At 50.4% G+C, this 17,843-nt stretch overlaps 1 protein-coding gene across 5 annotated transcripts in view; it reads left to right on the forward strand.

Moving 5' to 3' along the window:
- The window catches only part of KCNIP1 (potassium voltage-gated channel interacting protein 1), a 299,520-nt gene that overhangs the window by 104,128 nt on the left and 177,549 nt on the right, over window positions 1-17,843 (forward strand). For 2 of the 5 annotated variants that reach the window (XM_040976704.1, XM_040976688.1), the window contains exon 1: window positions 14,170-14,230. The exons of 2 other annotated variants lie outside the window; for them this stretch is intronic. In XM_040976704.1, the coding sequence (XP_040832638.1) occupies window positions 14,170-14,230 (61 nt within the window). Of the gene's footprint in view, window positions 1-14,150; window positions 14,231-17,843 lie in introns of those variants that run through there. One more of the 5 variants, XM_040976697.1, reaches the window with a different exon arrangement.

Consider the following 17,843-nt stretch of genomic DNA (forward strand, 5'->3'; position numbering starts at 1 on the left):
TTGGTAATTAGAACAGGGGCAGGCACATGCAAGTGCACAGAGAATATTAATGAATGAACACCTCACCCAAGATAGGACTCCAGCAGAGGTTCTCCACCAGGGCTCATGTGATGATTGACACCTGTATTCATCCCTGATGTGTTGAAGGCCTGAACTGCTCGCTTGTTCCACATCTCCCACTCCTCTAATGAGATTCAAGTCTCTGTGGGTTTCACTTTCTCGTAACTAGTAATCTATCAAACCTGGCTCATGGTATAATATCAGTCATATATACTTCAGTCTTAATTCCAGATCAGCATCAATTTTCTCCTGATGCTTGGAACTAATTTTTTTAATGTATTATTCATCTTAAGAGGATTTCAGTAGTGGGAAGGGAGGCATACTTTTGTGAGACATATCTCATGTGACTCATAAAAAGTCCAGGGTCACTTTGAGCCCAGGTCTGGAGGGAAGATTCTGGAAGTGGAAGGAAAATTCCAGAAACTTTAAAATATGCCAGAACCCTTCCAGAGCCCTGAGGTATGACTCCAACCCTGTTGTTCCCCTCCCTGGGGCATCCAAACAAACACAGACCCAGCTGCTTGAAATAAGAGGGCCCTTCTAGCTCTGAATAACATGACCCTTTGGATAAACTTTCCATGAGCTCTTAAAATGATGAGCTTTTAAACTTTTTAAATGATGCCACAGGTTGTTCCTTCCTCACACCAACCAGTTCTCTAATTTTGGGGGTACTCAGCAATTTAATTTAGGTCTACCCAAAGTTAGTACAGACCTTGAAGATCAAGGGTCCAGTCCCATAAAACTGCTCCTACCACAAGTTCCGCATCACCTGTGCTTCTGGCCAGCTAGGCTTATTCCTGTGTTAGAATAGCTCAAAGTATTCAGGAAAACAACTTATTAACCTTCTCCTGTTCATTTCAAAACATACAACACAGGTGCAGCTTAATGGAAGAACCAAATGGGGCAAAGATCTCTAGGGCAACAAGGGCTTGAGAAGTGCACCGAGCCTCCATACCTTCTCCCAGCATGCTTTCCTCCAACCTCTTTGACCTACTCACAGCTGGGCAGCTCTCTGAACACTGTTGTCTAAGGGGCTTCATGGAGGTTTCATTACATAAGCATTATCAGCCAGATTGTGGTCAGTGATTAATTCAGTTGAAAATTAAGCTTCCCTCTCATATCTAAAATATACATCACTCCAAGGAGGGTTTTTAACAGTTCTGTGCCAGAAACAAAGACCAAATATCTTTAAGGGAGGAGGGGAGAGGCAGCATTGTGTTGCAGTGGGTTAAGCTAGTGCTTGCAACACCAGAATCTTACGAGTGCAAGTTGGAGCTCCAGCTACTGTCTCTCTGGTCCAGTTTCATGCTAATGTGCTTAGAAGAGCATTGAAAGATGGCCCACGTGCTTGGGCCCCTGCCACGCCTGTCAGAGACCCAAATGAAGCTCCAAGCTTCTGACTTCAGCCTGGCCCAGCCCCATCTGAAGAGTGAGCCAGCAGATGCAAAATTCTCTATTATCTCTCTCTCATTGTTTCTCCATCTCTGTAAATCTGTCCTTCAAATAAATAAATAAATAGCTAGCTGGATAAATATTTTTAAAGAAAATAAAAAAATAAATTTCTTTTTTATGATCCTATACACACAGTGAGAATCAGTGCAGCTCAAACCCCTTTACCCTCCACCAACCCTCCTCCTTCTGCTTCTGCAGTAGATTTTTTTGTTTATGGTGCAGCTGTTATGGAAAACAGCATGAAACATCCTCATAAAACTAAAAATAAAACTACCACATGATCCTGCAATATCACTACGGGTGTATATCCAAGGGGAAGAGATAGGTATGGCAAACAGGTATCTGTAGTCTAGGTTCGTTGCGGTGCTGTACACAATAGGCAAGATATGGAATCAATTTAAGTGTCCACCAATGAACACATGGATGAAATCTGTGGTGCACATACACAGTGACATAATATGTCATTGAAAGAAAGGAACAAAGAAAGAAGGGATCCCATCATTTGCATAGATAGAAAGGGAGGACATTATGTTAAGTGAAATAACTCAAGCACAGAAATACAAACATCACACATTCTCACCCGTGTATTGGAGCCAAAAAGGTCGATTTAATCGAAGTAGAGAATGGAGAGGCTGGGGTCGTGACATGTGGAACAAAGCCACCACCTATAACTCTGGCATTAGATTTGGACTCTGAATTGTGTCCCAGCTTCTCCACTTCTAGTTCAGCTCCCAGCTAATGGCCTGAGAAAAGCAGTTAAAGATGGCTCAAGTGCTTGGATCTCCATCATTCACTTGTGGGACCTGGATGAAGCTTCTGGCTTCTGGTTTCGGCGAAGGATTGGAAATGTGGGACAAAGGTTAGTTTACAGTACAGTAATCAAGACTATCTTCAACAACAGTTTACATTCCCAATAGCTAGAGAGAGGGTTATGAAGCTTGTTCTCACCACAAAGTTTAAAGTATTGATACGCTAATTATCTTAGCTTGAGCATTATACTTTGGCTAAACACATCAAGACATCACATGGTACTCCATAAATATGTACCATTAAGCCAAGCAAAAATAGTTTAAATAAAGGGGTTGAAACAGGTGAAAAAAAAAGTGTTTATTTTACTTCTGTGTGTTTGTCCCCCATCAGCTGTAAGCTGTTTGTCCTACCCAGGTGTTTAGCTTGGTGTGGCTTTGATCTCTGATCATTGCACGAAGCAGATCTTGGGTGGGACATCCTAACTCCTGCTACCTGGGATTTGAACAGTAAATGCTTTCCTGTTTAGCGGACACTGAGGAGACATGGTGAGGAGCCTCCTGGTGCCAGGCAGGATGGAAATGCCAGAACAGGGTGCCAGGCAATGTCTAGCAGCAGAGATGTTTGGGGAACTCCGAGGGCCTCTGTGGGGGCATTCATGGGCCCACTTAAATCACATGGCACAAATGAGGCCTGATTTCTCTGAAGTCCTTCCAGCAGTCAGTGTGGGAAATCCAGAAGTGGGATCAATATGCCACTCTCATACCCTATGACACTGATGTTAGATCAAAATGAACTGGGTCTTTGGGGATTGGTTAAAGAGAAAGTCCTGAACACAATTATCTGTCAAGAGTGGTGCTTGGCTGGCAGATCACTCTGTTTATTTGGTTGTTTATTTAGATTTACTTATTTTACTTAGGAGTCAGAGTTATACAGGTTTTCCAGCCACTGGTTTACTCTCCACTTGACCGCCATGGCTAGAGCTAAGCCAACCCAAAGCCAGGAACCAGGAGTGTCTTCTGCGTCTTCCATGTGGGTACAGGGCCCCAAGGACTTGGGCCATCCTCTGCTGCTTTAGCAGGTGCATTAGCAGAGAGCTAGATTAGAAGTGTAGTAGCCACGATATGCACCAGAACCCATATGAGATACTGGTGCCACAGGTGAAGGATTAGCACCAAGCATCAAACATCTCCCTTTCTGAAATGAACTCGCTGACTGCCCTCCCTTTCCCAGCTTAAATTACATCGATATCTCTTCCCTAAGCTGATGTGGCCTCTTCCTTTATTGCCATTGGCCTATCCCTTTGCTTTCAATTGGTTTATATGCTACTCTTTCCCCCATGGGATTGTGAACTACTCAGAGGTCAGAGCCAGGCCAGCCTCAGCTCTGTCTTCATCCCCAGTGCCAGTGAAGGCTCTGCAGGGCAGAGCAGCGTTGAATTACTAGGGGAGGAGGATGTTTCCTAGGCGCTCATACATCAGACAGCAGCGGTACAGGAGCCAGACAAGGGGTGCCTGTCTCAAGTGAGCAGCAGCCTGCCTCAGCCGCTTTTTCTTGGATGGTCCTGATTCTTTGCACACCGCATCAATTCCTCCTCCTTGCACACCGGGCTCAATGCTCATCTGCATAGCCTCCTCCATCCAGAACAGCTCTGAGCTGTGGGCACGAATACTAATGCACCATGCAAATGCCAGCCCCAAGAAAGAGAGCCCTGGACTGTCAATGAGCCACCCCCAGCACCAGCAAGAGCACCCCACCTCCTCACATGCCGCAGGCCAGCCCAGTGGCAAGAAGGCATAGCTAAAATGGAAATCAGTTGGGAAATCACTGTTGTCACAGCAAGTGTCTTATGGCAGCTGGAGAAGAGAGGCACCATGTGGGGTAGGCAGAGGAGTGGCCCGGTCTGGCCCCCAGAAGGAATCCTGGGAGCAGTGTGGGGGAAACCGTGGTGTGTCCAGGAGGGTGCTGCACTGCTCCCGATGCTGCAACATCTGCCACCACCTGTGTTGTGTCGCATGCCTGTGTCCCAGGGTGTCCCACCAGGCAACGCACCACCAGAGAGCCTCCCTCTCTGAGCCAGGGGAGCTCTCCTGGAAGGGAGAAGGGCATGTGGAGCCCCTATCACTCCACTTCTCACCACTGCTGCTGCTCCCTCCTACTTCTCTCCCTGCCCTCCCCTACTCCTCTGCTGTGAGATCATGAGCTTTAAAGGCAGAGACTTGGACTCAAATTCCTGCTCTACAGATCACTCCACTTGTGTCCTTGGGTCAATGACATCACCTTTCTGATGCTCAGTTTGCTAATCTGTAAACTGGAGAAAAGATCAATCGTAGTGGCAATGAAAGGACCAATTTATGAATAGAGCAGAATTTCAGGCAACACACTAGTATGCCAGAAATGGTACTCGGTTTATTTCTTCACTGGCCAAGCTTGATTTCTATTTCAAGTTTCCATTCCTCAGCATCAGAAAAATCAGTCAGTCCAGGACACCCCACCCCCTGATGTAGCCACTGAATTTGGACTTGTAGACCACCGAGGGATGAAGTGGCCTCCACCGCTGGTGTATGGCTCTGTAATCCCACTCCTGGGACCTGCTGTGGTCTCCACTCAGGCATGTAGCCAGGGCCACCTAGCTGAGACTGGGGAATATTCTGGACCTTATTCCAAATTTTAGTCAGTTTTCTACTGTGGAAACCAAAATACTGGAGACTGGGTGATTTATAAAGCAGGAAGATCGGGCCATCATTTCTGGACCTTTTGGCTAAGATCAAGTGTAGAAGATGGAGTCAGTGCTGTGATATGGCAGGGAAAGCCACTGCCTGCAATGCCAGCATCCCAGATGGATGCTAGTTCATATTCCAATGACTCTACTTCCTATTTAGCTCACTATTAATGGCCCAGGAAAGCAACCGAAGATGGCCTAAGTGTTTGAGCCCCTGTCACCCATGTGTGAGATTTGGATGAAGCTCCTGGAGCCATCCTGGCAGATGAAAGAGCTCTCTCTATCTCAAATAAGTAATTTTTTTTTAAAAAAAGAAAGAATTATTTGGCTTTCAGTGCCAGGAGGCCAAGAACATGGCATTGGGCCCAGCACACAGTAGCCTAGAGACCAAAGTCTTCACCTTGAATACACCAGGATCCCATATGGGCACTAGTTCTAATCCCAGTGGCCCTGCTTCCCATCCAGCTCCTTGCTTGTGGCATGGGAAAGCAGTCAAGGATGGCCCAAAGCTTTGGGACCCTGCACCTGCATGGGAGACCCAGAAGCAACTTCGGGCTCCTGGTTTCAGATCGGCCCAGCTCCGGGCATTGCAGCCACTTGAGGAGTGACTCAGCAGATGGAAGATCTTTCTCTCTGTCTCTCCTCCTCTCTGCATATCTGACTTTGCAATAAAAAAAAAAAATCTTAAAAGAAAAGACTATGGCATCAGCATCCATTCTATTCTGGTGAGGCCTTCCTGGACAGACGGCATCACAGGACAAAACCACATGAACAGGTGCCTGTGGAGAAGACCAGAGGTAACTAATTCCAAACAACTCCTTCACAGTCACTAATCCAGCCCTTTCATAATTCTCGTAGGTATTTTATCGCTTACCAGACTTTAGGAAGTCAAAACCCAGCACTGAATGCCATAGGTCTCCAATGTGCATCAGCGTGTGTGATCCCAGAAAACAAGAGAAGGAACATCTGGCAGGCTCATGTTGCCCATGTCTGCAGACCATGTCCAATAGTCATCCCTTGACCCTCAACAGCCACCAACCACTCTTACCCTTCTGTCTCCCCTCCTCCCTCTGCCACTGCTTCTTTTGTTTGCAGGCTCCAATTGCAGGAGATGACATGCTGGCAGCCTGCTGGAGCTGGGAGCCAGCACTGACAGGTTCAGCAGGCCCTGGGAGGCTAGCGGTGCGCTGGGCCACTCATCACCAGCATTATTACCAATCATCCCTCTGCACGCTTACTGCCCCAGCCTCTCCTCTCTGTTTGTGTTCTCCGGGGTCTTCAGTATATAGACACCTAGGAGAAAAATCAACCCCTCAGTGCCTCTCAACAGGCTTCTGGACATGGTCGCAGCCCCAAGGCACAGAGCGTGTAGGTGGGCGAAACACCTGCTGCTTAGAGTCAGAGCTCTGCACCTCCCCTTTTCTTCTGTCTCTCAGCTCCTAGGAGTGACACCATGCCTGAGTCCCCAGTGAGCAGCTGCCTCCCTGGAGAAACAGAACCAAGCTGAATGTCAGTCACAAGAAGAGCAGCAGAGAGCTGGAAGCCCAGCATGGACCCCTAGTTGGCCCTCATGAGTTCAGACTGGCTCTTATCAGTGACTCTTGTGATTTGGGGGAGATTTCTTAGCCTCTCTGTAACTTTCATAGCCTCATGCATGAAATGGGAATAATAAGGGTACCCATCTTTTGGGTTACTGAAATGATTCAGTTATGCCAGGCATAGGAGAAGCATACAGCAAGAAGTCCAGAACCAGTGGTGAGCATTGTCAATGCCATTATCACACAACCTTGGGAGAGTAAAGCAGTGGAATAAGAACATTTTTCCAAGGACATGATGGATCTTCATTTTGGAAGTTTGAGCCCCAGTGCCTGCCCCCATTGTCCTGGCCATTTCAGCTTCATCTGCCCACACTGAGCACACCATGACACCAAAGAAAGGCAATTGCTAGGGTGGCCCCCATTCTGTCTCACTCCTGCTCTGTGCCCAGTTCTCACTGCAGCTTCAGCCAGCCTCAACCCTTTCTGCTTAGCTCCAGCACTGATTTTTCTGCACCCTGACCTTCATTCTTCTAAGCCAACCTTGACCTTTGACCTTGCTGAACTCTGACTTCTAGGATTTGGGGTGGGACCAGGCAGTGTCTGGGACTGGTTTGCACCTTTGCCGAGCATGAATGGCTGTTCTAACAGTGTTCTGGAGATTTCTGGGTGGTCACAGCGAGTCTTTCATCTACCTTCACACCCTTAGCCTGCAGGTTCCCCAAGGCAGAGCTCTCTGACCACCCCAGAGAACAGAGAACCTTGAAATGCATGGCAAGCAGGATGCACTAACACAGTGCCCTTTCAGCTGTGAGGGCATGAATGAAGACCAGTGGTGCGGCTTAAGGGAAACACCCAGCTTCCCGTGAGCACTGCAACCCACACGCCCTGACGCAGTTTGATGCTTCCTCTCATGTAATCCTCACAGTGATATGCCTCCGTTTCAGGTGTTGGAACTGGAGTGCAGAGAAGTTCCAGTCAAACCTCCTTCTGTCCTCTTTCCTCCTCAGGATGGCTTCTCGCCAAGTATTCATGGATGTGCTCCTTGGAGGAGGGGAGATTATGAACTCCATGCAGAAAATTGCATACACAGTGTAAGGGTGTGCTGCTGGACAAGGGCTGTCCCTGGGGAAAGCCACAGGTGGCATCTGACCTGACAAGGGGCTTCAAAAAGTTCGTGGAAATGCAGATTGTGGAAATAAAAACTGTGCATGAGTTTCACTTTTTTGGGGGCGGTGGGGAGGAGGGCACTGAAACAAACATGTTTTTCTTTTTTCATTCTGTGAGCTCCGAGAAGTTCTCCTATAGATGGTTGAACATATTCGAATGCATCCACCTATGTACCTTTCATGCACCCCCAGGGATCCGGTTGATCCATATATTTATCACTTGTCTGCCTTGTTCCTCTGTACTGACAGCACCTGTGAGGCTGGCTGCCCTGGCTCCCCACATCCTGACTACTCTCATCACACACACACACACACACACACACACACACACACGCGCGCGCGCGCTCATAGCAGGAGCTGGGTAACTCCCAGGGCTTTGCTGCCAGTGTCTCGGCTGTGTGGGTGGCTGCACTCTGTCTGAACTCAGCTCAGCCCCTGGTGGGGACTGTTCCAGTGCTGGAGCGTGAAGGGGATCCCTTGGGCAGTGCAGCATCAGGTCACGCAGGGCAGAGTGTGTGTTCCTGCCCTTCCCCTGCCCCCTTCTTCTCCTGCTGCCCACATTTGTCCTGCTCCCTCTGAGAGCCTGATGGGTCTGGACAGATGAGGCTGTGCTTGGTGCTCAAGGACGTGGCCCAGGAGAGGTGCTTCCCAGGCCCAATTCCTACTCCCATCTTCCTCTGGGGAGATGGAAAAAGAAGAGCAAGCACAAGAAGCTAAAGGGGGGAACTGAGGTGTAGAGTTCATATTTTCTGAGCCAGAGCTGTGTTCCAGGCACTTTTGTAATCTGTCACTTTCAACCTCACCCTGTGATCCACCTAGACATAAGGAAATTGAAGCACTTCAAGGTCAAATAACTTGTTCAAGGTCGTAGAACAACTCCAGGACTTTAAGGCTGGTCTCCTTGACTTGATAGTCCTTCCTGCTCACTGCCCTCTTCAGGTCTGTGTGTATGGGCATCACTGCTTCACAGTCAACACAGGTTATCCTCCCTGACTGCTCTGAGCACTTTCCACCCAAACCCATCAGCCTCCTGCCTCCCCAGTCTAAACTCGGTTGTTTCTGGTGTGGTGCTCTGATCGGCTTCCCTAGGGCTACCAGATTTCCAAGGGCAGGGACTCTGCCACTTCTCCATCATCACAAGTTGGTATTTTTAGAGCAGTGTCTGGCAGGTACATGGTACTTAATAAACATTTGTTGAATGAATGAATGAGCAAATGAATGAATGAACAGCAAAACAAACACGCAGCCAAGGCCATTTGTGAAATACGTCACAGAGGACAATTTTATTTTGTCACGTGCTCTCACTTGGCCCTCATACCAGTTCCATGAAGTAATGGCATGCATGTGTCATAGGGTAAGGAGCTAAGATCTGGGGACACATTGCAAAAAAAAAATGAGGGGTCTTAGACCCAGGGCTAGGGGATACCCTTTTCTCTTCCCTGAGTGCTCACAGTCTGGGTATTTGGAAAGTTCTTGGGGCTATTCCTAGCCAGGCTGTGCTGGGTGACTGGGGGCGGGGTGGCAGGGGGTATGCAAAGCAGGAGAATCCTCAGCCTTGATTGCTGGAAGCTCACAGTCTATTTGGGGAGGCCACACTTATGCATGCAGAACATTTTGGAAGTGGTACGAGAGACGGCAGCAAGCATAGTGCTGAACTGCACAGAATCAGGTGCCAACCACATTCCCTTCCTTAACGAATCTGAGCCTTTTAATACCAGATGGGGACCCTGAGAATAGATTTCCTATCAAACACATGAAGAGCAAAGATGGAAGCCCGGGCAAGGGATGTGGCTTGTTTTTTGTTTTTTACACAACCCCCTAACCCAAGCCCAACACAGTGCCTGGCCCTGAGCCACTGCAATAACAGCCACCCACTGAGAACCGGCCCCTCTCTGGACTAGGCAGCTGGGCAGATGGCCTTCCAAGCATGATGTCACCCAGCCTGCACTGCAGCAGCACGAGGAGTGCTGCTACAATCCACAAGGAGATGAAGGCAGCGTCCTGAGAAAAGGCTCTTCCTGCCCCAAGACACACGCCACAGGGGCCGAGTCAGGACTTGACGCCCGGTCTGGTAATCTCTGGAATCCATGCTCTTAATCTGATCTGTGCCACCTCCATTTGAGAAATTCTGTTGTCCATAGGACGGGAAGTAATGTGGCTAAGGGAGAAAAGGAGAGAGAGGAAGGAGGGGGAAGGAAGCAAGGGGCTCTGTGTTACACACCCAGCTGAGCACCTGCAGGTTTTAACATGACCCTTGCATGCCTTTGACAATCCCAGCTCCCTCTTCCTCTCAACTGCCTCAGAGGGGTGCCCTAAACAGGCCTTATGGATGCCCATATTGGAGTAAAGGCCTTGCTTCCAGAACTTTCTGAGGACATGACTTAACCCTGGCCTGTTTCTTACACTGCCTGAACAGAACACCACAGTCTGTGTGGCTTCAACAACAGACATTCGTTTCACGTGGTTCCAGAGCCTGGTGGTTGAAGATGAAGATACCAGCAGGGTGGGTGTCTGGCGAGGGCTCTCCTGTTGCAGAGTACTGTGAAGTACTCTGCCAGTGGCCTACAGATGGCTGCCTTCTTCCCATGTGTTCGCTTGACCTTTGCTGCGTGTGTGTGGGAGCAAGGGGGTTGTCTCTGGCTCTCTTCCTTTGAAGACTAGTTGGAGTTGTTCATAGCTGTACCCTGGATCTCATTTCATCCAAATACAGCCATGCTGGGGGTTAGGGCTTCAAAGCTGGAATTCAGAGAGGTCTGGAGCATTCAGGTCACTCCAGGGTAGATGAGGAAGTGGTCAGAGGTAGAGTTGTGAGGGAACTGGCTTTCCTTCCCCAATGGAACTAGCAAAGCCATCAAGCAAGTCAGCACATCATGTTGGAGACAGGGTGGCAAGTGGTCGACTCCCTTCTCCGTGCCATGACTGTCTCACTCCCTGTGTCATTCTCTGCTCTTCTGGTGCCTCACTTGCACTGTCTGCTTCCAGGAGCATCACATAGGAGGTATTCTGTTTCCTTCCCCAAAGTATATGTTATGCATCACCCATTTATCTGCAGATAATGCCTACCTCACAGGGGGTCATCAGGAGTAAATGAGCTACTGTGCATGCAAATATGTAGTAGTGGGTAGATGCTTGGTGATTGTGCTGAATGGATGAACTCACCTTCACTCGGGAGAGCTAGCTTCCTCCTTTCAGGGGCAAGGATGATCTGATAATCGTTAATTTTCCTTCACTACCTGGGTCACTGAGCAAAGAAAATTGGTTCATACATTTATGCATTCATTCCTTGAGCATAAACCGACTGCACTCTGGTTGGAAAGTGGAGGTTCAGCAGACCTTACGAAGCTAAGTCAGGCTGGGTCTGAGGCAGTCACAGGAAGAACAGCCAAGGGAAACAGACAAGGAGTTCCAAAGTCAAAAGAACTCCGATGGGAAAAGAAGCCCCAAATGCCCAGAGAATTCCAACCAAGTCACTGGTTCAAGGCTATGGAGGGGTTCCTGGAAGAGATGCTCCTTGGAATAGGCCTCCTGGGATTATCAGGATGCTTCTCAGCGGAGAAAGGGGCAAGAGGCATTCTAGGCATTCTAGGTCAGCACACCCAAAGGCCCTGGAGAAGAACTGAGAGGACCTGTTTGGGGAAAGGTGGGAGGTCTGTGCTTCTGCAGCCGCAAAGGGAGTCCCAGGAATGGAGCTCCTGGGAGAAGAAGCCAGCCCACTGGAAAACCTCATAAATCACACCATCGGTTTGGATTTGGCTTGGCGACTGTAGTCCCACTGCTTGGAGGCAGTCGGTGCTGAACACCTGCAGACACTTGTCTTTATTGATCTGTGATGCTTAAGCACGTTTTTTGTGCTCCTCCCAAGGGTTGTGCAAGGTTAAAAAAAAAAAAAGGAGAGCTTCCTCTTAGTCCAGGTCACCTTTTTAGTGCTGTTCTAATCACAGCCAGTCAGTCTGGCAGTGTGGGGATCAGCAGAGACCTGAGGGAGCAGCAGCTTGGTGAACCCGCTGTGTTGCACCTGAGACATTGGTAGGGAAGCTGCAGGTGGCATCAGCATGGAACCGAGAGCTCTCCTCTGTTCCTTGAGTCCTGGGCATCCCACTAGCATCCTCTCATGACCCCGGGCTCCAGCCCCAACTTTCCTGACCAGCAGAGGGCAGGAGGCAGCCCCAGCCAGCCCCTACCTGCAACTCCATCATGCAGGATTTCAGCCCTTCTAGGGGCACAGATAAGCCCTGATCTGGTAGAGAGAAGCTAAGGCTATGTATGCATGTGGCAGGCTGGGACTCAGAGTAGGTGCCACCAGCTCAGTAGCCTTCAGTGCTGTTATTAAAAATTGGGGAGTCTCCCCCTCACACACACATAAGAGGTAATAGAGGCCTGGACTAAGGAGTTTTAACCCAGCACCCTGGCCAGACGACATCAGCCCTGTTTCTTAGCTTAGGTAAGCTTCTGTTCCTCTCTGTAGTGCTGACAGAGCCTGGCTTGCTGAATTCACAGGGCTTTGGGAAGTGCCATGTGGGGTGATGTGGTTCCACAGCAGCAGGCAATGCAAATAAAACAGCTGTTAGTTTAGTGTACCTTTCCTATTGCACAAAACAGGGCACATGTTGGCATCTGAGAAAACATTAAGAGCTGTGACGGAGAGGAAGGTTAGCCAGGGTTCTTGGCCAAGCTGCCAGTCACCTGCAGCCTTGGAGGGATGGAACAAAGAGAAACAGTTCCCCAGAGTTTGAGGGATTTGCGGGGGCGGGGTCTATCCTTGAGGTTGACGTGGGTGCAACCCCATGTGGCTCTGATTCCGTATGAGTGGATGACTGCAGTGCTGTTTTGTGCTGTGTGTGTGTGTGTGTGTGTGTGTTTCACAGTCTTCTGGATGCAGTGGGTGTATTACAGGCTTTGGGTCTGTCTGTGTATATGACAGCAATGTCTGTGTGGGCTTTAGGGGCCTGTGCCCATATGCTTGCAGGACTGTGCGTGTGTGTGTTTATGAGACCATATGTTGGGGGATTCTGTGAAAGGCAACCATGGTGTGTATCTGTGTGGCAGAGAGGAATCAAATGGGCAAGGGTCCGGCTGTTGTCTGGGCAATGAATTGTCATTGCCAATCAAAATGGATCTTTGTGGCAATGCCAAGAAGGCAGCGAATCTTGTGTTTCAATCCACAGCGGAGGAACCCTTTTGCTGAGAAGTCGCCATAGGAGTTGGGGTCTTGGTGGTCTGGAGGGAAGGCTCACAGAACCTGCTTACTTAGCACAATCATTACCCGTCTCCCACCCACCCGGCTGCAAGCACTAACTCAAACTCTGCCCCGTGGCTAGTGGCTAAGGAATGAACAAGCCAAGGAGAGGATAGAAAGGGCTGCTGTGCAGGAGGGAGAGAGGAAGGGAGGAAATGGGAGAGAGGGAGAGAGAGAGAGTCCCCACTCCCAGGTCCCTTTTAGGAGAAGGTGGGTCTTGGTGTTGTGGATTCTGCAGCTGCTCAAGTCCACACCAGCAGGAGAGTACTCTGCTCCAGGAAGACCCCTAGGAAGCAGGCAGGGGTGTTTGTTCTCGTCGCTCCTTGGGTGGGGCAGACTCTTCCCACCCCATGAATTCAGGTAGTGGGTTCACTAAGATTTCCCTTGCATTCAAGGAAATCCTAAGGCAGCACACACGCACACACACACACACACACACACACACACACACACACACATCTCTGGGGCAATCTATGCCTGGGAACCTCACCCATCTTCTAGGGTGCCTAGTCCTGGGCCCGACCCTCCCAGGAAAGCATCGTCCGGGGTGGACCGCACAAGACTGGCAGGTGCGGGAGCGCCCGGTGCAGCCCTCCCCACCCTTTCCGCCCCGGCCCGCCCCGCGCAGTTCCCCGCCGGCTGCCCCCTCCGCCGCTCCGACTCTCGCCTGAGCCAGCGAGCAAGGGAGCGAGCAAACGAACAGCGAACCAAGGAGCGGGCGCAGGCAGGCGCGCGGCGGCCCCGCGCCAGTCCCCGTCTCTGTTCATTCATGATTGGTACGCGGCCCCTGGAGACCCAGCCCGAGCGCCGCGAGGGGAGCCGAGCGTGCGGCAGGAGGGGCGGGCGCTCCGCGGTTCCCGCACCGCACGCGGCGCTGGCTCGGCAGCCTCGGCCGGGCAGGCGCGCCGGCACCCGTGTCCAGCACCAGGCAGGCTTCGGGGACATCGTCCTCGGCTCTGGGCGAGGGGATCGTCCGGGTCGGGTCGGGGCAACTGTGAGCGGTTTCCTCGAGCCGCTGGCCCTGCGACGCGGTGGTGCGTGTGCGGGGCTGAAGAAGGAAGCGAGAAGCCTCCAGAGCCCCAGCCCCACGCTCGCTCGCGGACTACCCCGCGGCTGGCGAACCGCCCGCCGGGTGCCTTTTGATTCTGTCTTCCTCCAATTCGGAGTAGACAGCCCACACTGATTTCTTTCCAGAGGAGGGGAGGGGCAGGGCCCGGGGTCCCAAGTCACACACAAGTCCTCGCTGCCATGGGGGCCGTCATGGGCACCTTCTCGTCTCTGCAAACCAAACAAAGGCGACCCTCTAAAGGTAAGCCTCCTCCTTCTTCCCTTTGTCTCCTGGATGGGTCCGGGAGGTGCTGGGTGCTGAGCTGGAGGGTGCCATCTGGCCCCTGGTCTGCATGCCTCTCTCCTGAGGAGCTGGGACAGGTTCTTGTGTTTGGAGGAGTACAAAACTGGTGGGAGGGTTGGTGTGAGTACCCAGAGGAACACACCAGAGTAGGTGCTGTTCTTCAGGGAACAACAGGACCCTTCTGGGGGGCAGGAAAACCAGGACCCTCCTCCCGGGACATCTTCAGGCATGAGAGGCAAAAGCAGATTCACAGGTGGGGGTGACCTGATTCTCTGGGTGGATGTGTTGGGCATCTCCACCCAGCCCCATGGGGACTTATGCTTGTGCCACTGTGAGCCCCAGGGTGCTGACACCTCACCCTCCCACGGGTATGCCGTGCCAGGTGCAGACCTGTGAGTCCCTCCACAAAAAGAGAATGCTCTGTCCACCCATCCCAGCAAACCTCTGCAAGCCAAAAGGAACCAGCCACTGCCAGGGGGGTAAAATTCAAAAGACTCGTGTCCTGGGTAATGGACCAAGGCATCGCACAGAAGCCTGCCAAGTACTGGGACCCTTGGGGCAAGGAGCTGAGGGTACCTGCAAAGGATGGCTGAGAGGTGAGAGCATGCCACAGACTTCAAGAGCGTGCAGGTGCTGGCATCCCCCAGCCTCAATCCAGAGCTGCCCTTCTCCAGTCTCTGTGCCCCAGTTTTTTTGTCCAAGCGATCCACACGAAGTTGGGGTGAGCATGTTGGGCCATGGGACACAAGGCTGGCCCCCTGATCTATGCTTCTGAAGTTGGCTCTTGGAGGGAAAGGAACCGAAGCAGTTAAGAAGAGACTAAAGATGGGTTTTGTTTTGTTCAAGGCTCGTGTGCCCTTGTGTGTAGTAGAAGGATTGCAGATACCCTGACACTTGCAGTGTTCAAAATGTGCTTTTAGAGCTCAGATTGGGGTTACAGGTGGGGGCTGCAGTGGTCTCACCTGAGGTCAGTTTGTGATTAGGGCTGCTCTGGGATGATGGAGGACTTCATGTGCACGAGGAATCTGTCCTTAAAACTTGGTTAGTCTCCCCACGGTGGGAATCACAGAGCTCCCAGAGTAGGCTGTCTTTGCAGGCACCAGGAAGAAAGGGGTGAAGGCCTCTGACCCAGTCCCCAGAGAAGTCAGGTTGGCTAGGCACTGAGCACAGGGAGGGACGCTGGGCTGGCATTTGCAACCTGGAGTACTGGAAGAGGCCCCGTGCTCAGCCAAGCTGCACATCCTGCTGGCAAGGAAGGGACCAGCTGCCCTTTTAGCAGTCCTGAGTAGGACAGGTTTTTGAGCCTTTGGCTGGGGGCCTTGATTAGCATTCAGAGTCTTACCTTTCCCAGCTTCTGGGATGCTACTTAACTGGAAACAATGCTCAACCCCAAACCCAGGACTCCTCCCCTTCACCTTCTGACCACCATGGGGTGGCAGAAGCCTGGAGTCTGTGTGGACAGGAAGCCTGGGTGTTGGTTTGCAAACACTGTCAATGCCACCATCCTCTAGAGAGGCAACTGAGGGTCGTGGAGTCTGCTTGTGTGTTGCAGCCCTTTCACTTCCTCCTTCTGTAACCTTCGACAATTCTTTTCACCTCTCTAAACCTCAGTTTTCATATCCATAAGGTGGGTAAGGATACTGTCTCCAGCAGCTAAACTTGGTGTATAAAAAGTAAAGAGTGCTCCGTCTCACATACCATGAGGCTGCAGTCACCAAGAACCCAGGGGAGTGTGTTGTAAGAGTGTGAGGGTCAGAGCAGCAACCAATATGGTACTGTTTGCACAGAACCGGGGAAGAAAAAAGCTCAGCTGTCGGCCATTACCTTCACCTACCCCAAATTTCAGGCTATCCCGGATGAATTCCTACAGGATTCCTGGAATTTTCTCCTCTGTCTCCAGATTGTAAGGGAAGAAGGGTTAAGATAATCCAGTGTGACTCTCCTGTGTGCCCGGCACAGTGCTAGGTGTCTTATCTGCATTCTTCCATTTACCCCTTCCAACCTTGTTTGCTGGGGGCTCCTTGCAGATCCTAGACCCTTAAGGGCTCGCCAGAACAAGCTAGTAGAGTCCCAGGTGTTCAGTCCTAGGCCTTCTGACACTTTCTGGAGATATCCAGAAGTCCAGCAACGTAATCTGCTTCACAGAAGTTGTCCTGGCAGCAGAATTGTATTTTACTGTCTTGCTCAGTGGGATGCAAAGTGAGCAATAAAAGGGAGGTAGCTTGGAGACATAGAAAGAGCCCTGACTGGAGTGGCTCTAAGCCAAGGGGCCACCCTGGCCAAGTCACTTTCCCACCAAAGGTCTCAATTTCTTCTTTGTCACTGGAGGAATCACATGAGATACTTGCCCAGGTGGCAGTCAATTCTCACATTCAAGATCTGTGTTGTTGATACTCTCCCCAGAGCTCCTACTCTAATCCCTGAGACGTCAGGCTCAGATCTAATTAGATGAAGTCAGAAGACAGAGGCTGAGATTTTTCAACTCAGGGATCTGTCTCCTTGTCAGGTTCAAATCCAGGCTCCAGCACTTAACTAATTGCATGACTAAGCCTTATTTTCTCGCATCATTAAGACATGGGCAGCACTGTGTGGATTTCCAAGTAATGCATATCAGACAAACCTCTATGACCTAAGTGGTCAACAAATTTTAGATCCTGTTCGATTCATGGCTGTATTATTTGGGACTTTCAAAATGCCCAGAGTGAGGCCATCCTAGAACCAGACATTTACCTCTCAGAGTCTTGACTGCTCATTTCTGGAGCTTTCTGCAGCTAGCCCTGTCCAGGAAACTAGAGCCAAAAGCCTAGGCTGGTCTCTGTTGTCAACCCCCTACTGCCCTCTGCTCTGTGACTGGCCCTTGAAAAAAAGCACTTGAGTCTGCTCAACTGCAAAGCCCGGATGCTTCAAAAATATAATGTTTCCAAATTGTGGGTTCATGTTTTATTTTTTTAATTGGAGCAAAAGCTCTGCATGATGAGTGAGAGAGAGGAAGGCACCTGCTGCAGCCTGGGTGTTCAGGCAGTTGTCCCTGAAGGTAGCAGAAATCAAAAGCTATTGAAGAGTCTTGTGACTGATAGAAACCTGCAAGTCCATTTTCTGTCCTTCTCTACGTTTGGGATCTCGGTGTGTCTTTAAAAATTAGGCAAACCTTGTATTGGGCATTCAACCCCGTGTCGTACTTGTAAGTAGAGCTTCTGGCTCCAGCAGTTTTTATGCACTTAACCTACTAAGAACACTGTTCCTGGGCTCATGTGGGTAAATGAGATGAGCTAGGGTGCCAGGAGAGTCCAAATGGGTCATGCAGGTGCAATGGTTGGATGGTGGTTTTTGTTTTTGTTTTTGTTTTACTGGTATTCAACATAGATTTGCTGTAAGCAAATAGCCCTACATTTCTCGGGTGCCTAGATTCTAAATCCTCCACCACTGCGCTACAGAAAGCACTGTGAACTTTCAGAAAAGGCTGGACCGAAGATTTCCAGAATGCTTATTGAGAAGGTCTGCCAACCAAATACCATAGCTGTCAGATGCTTGTTCTGAGGACTGGCCAGGTAAAGACCAATGTGGAACTGAT

This window comes from Ochotona curzoniae, unplaced genomic scaffold (assembly GCF_017591425.1).
Source record: "Ochotona curzoniae isolate NIBS_2020 unplaced genomic scaffold, NIBS_Ocur_1.0 contig_1, whole genome shotgun sequence".
In the NCBI taxonomy this organism is placed as follows: domain Eukaryota; kingdom Metazoa; phylum Chordata; class Mammalia; order Lagomorpha; family Ochotonidae; genus Ochotona; species Ochotona curzoniae.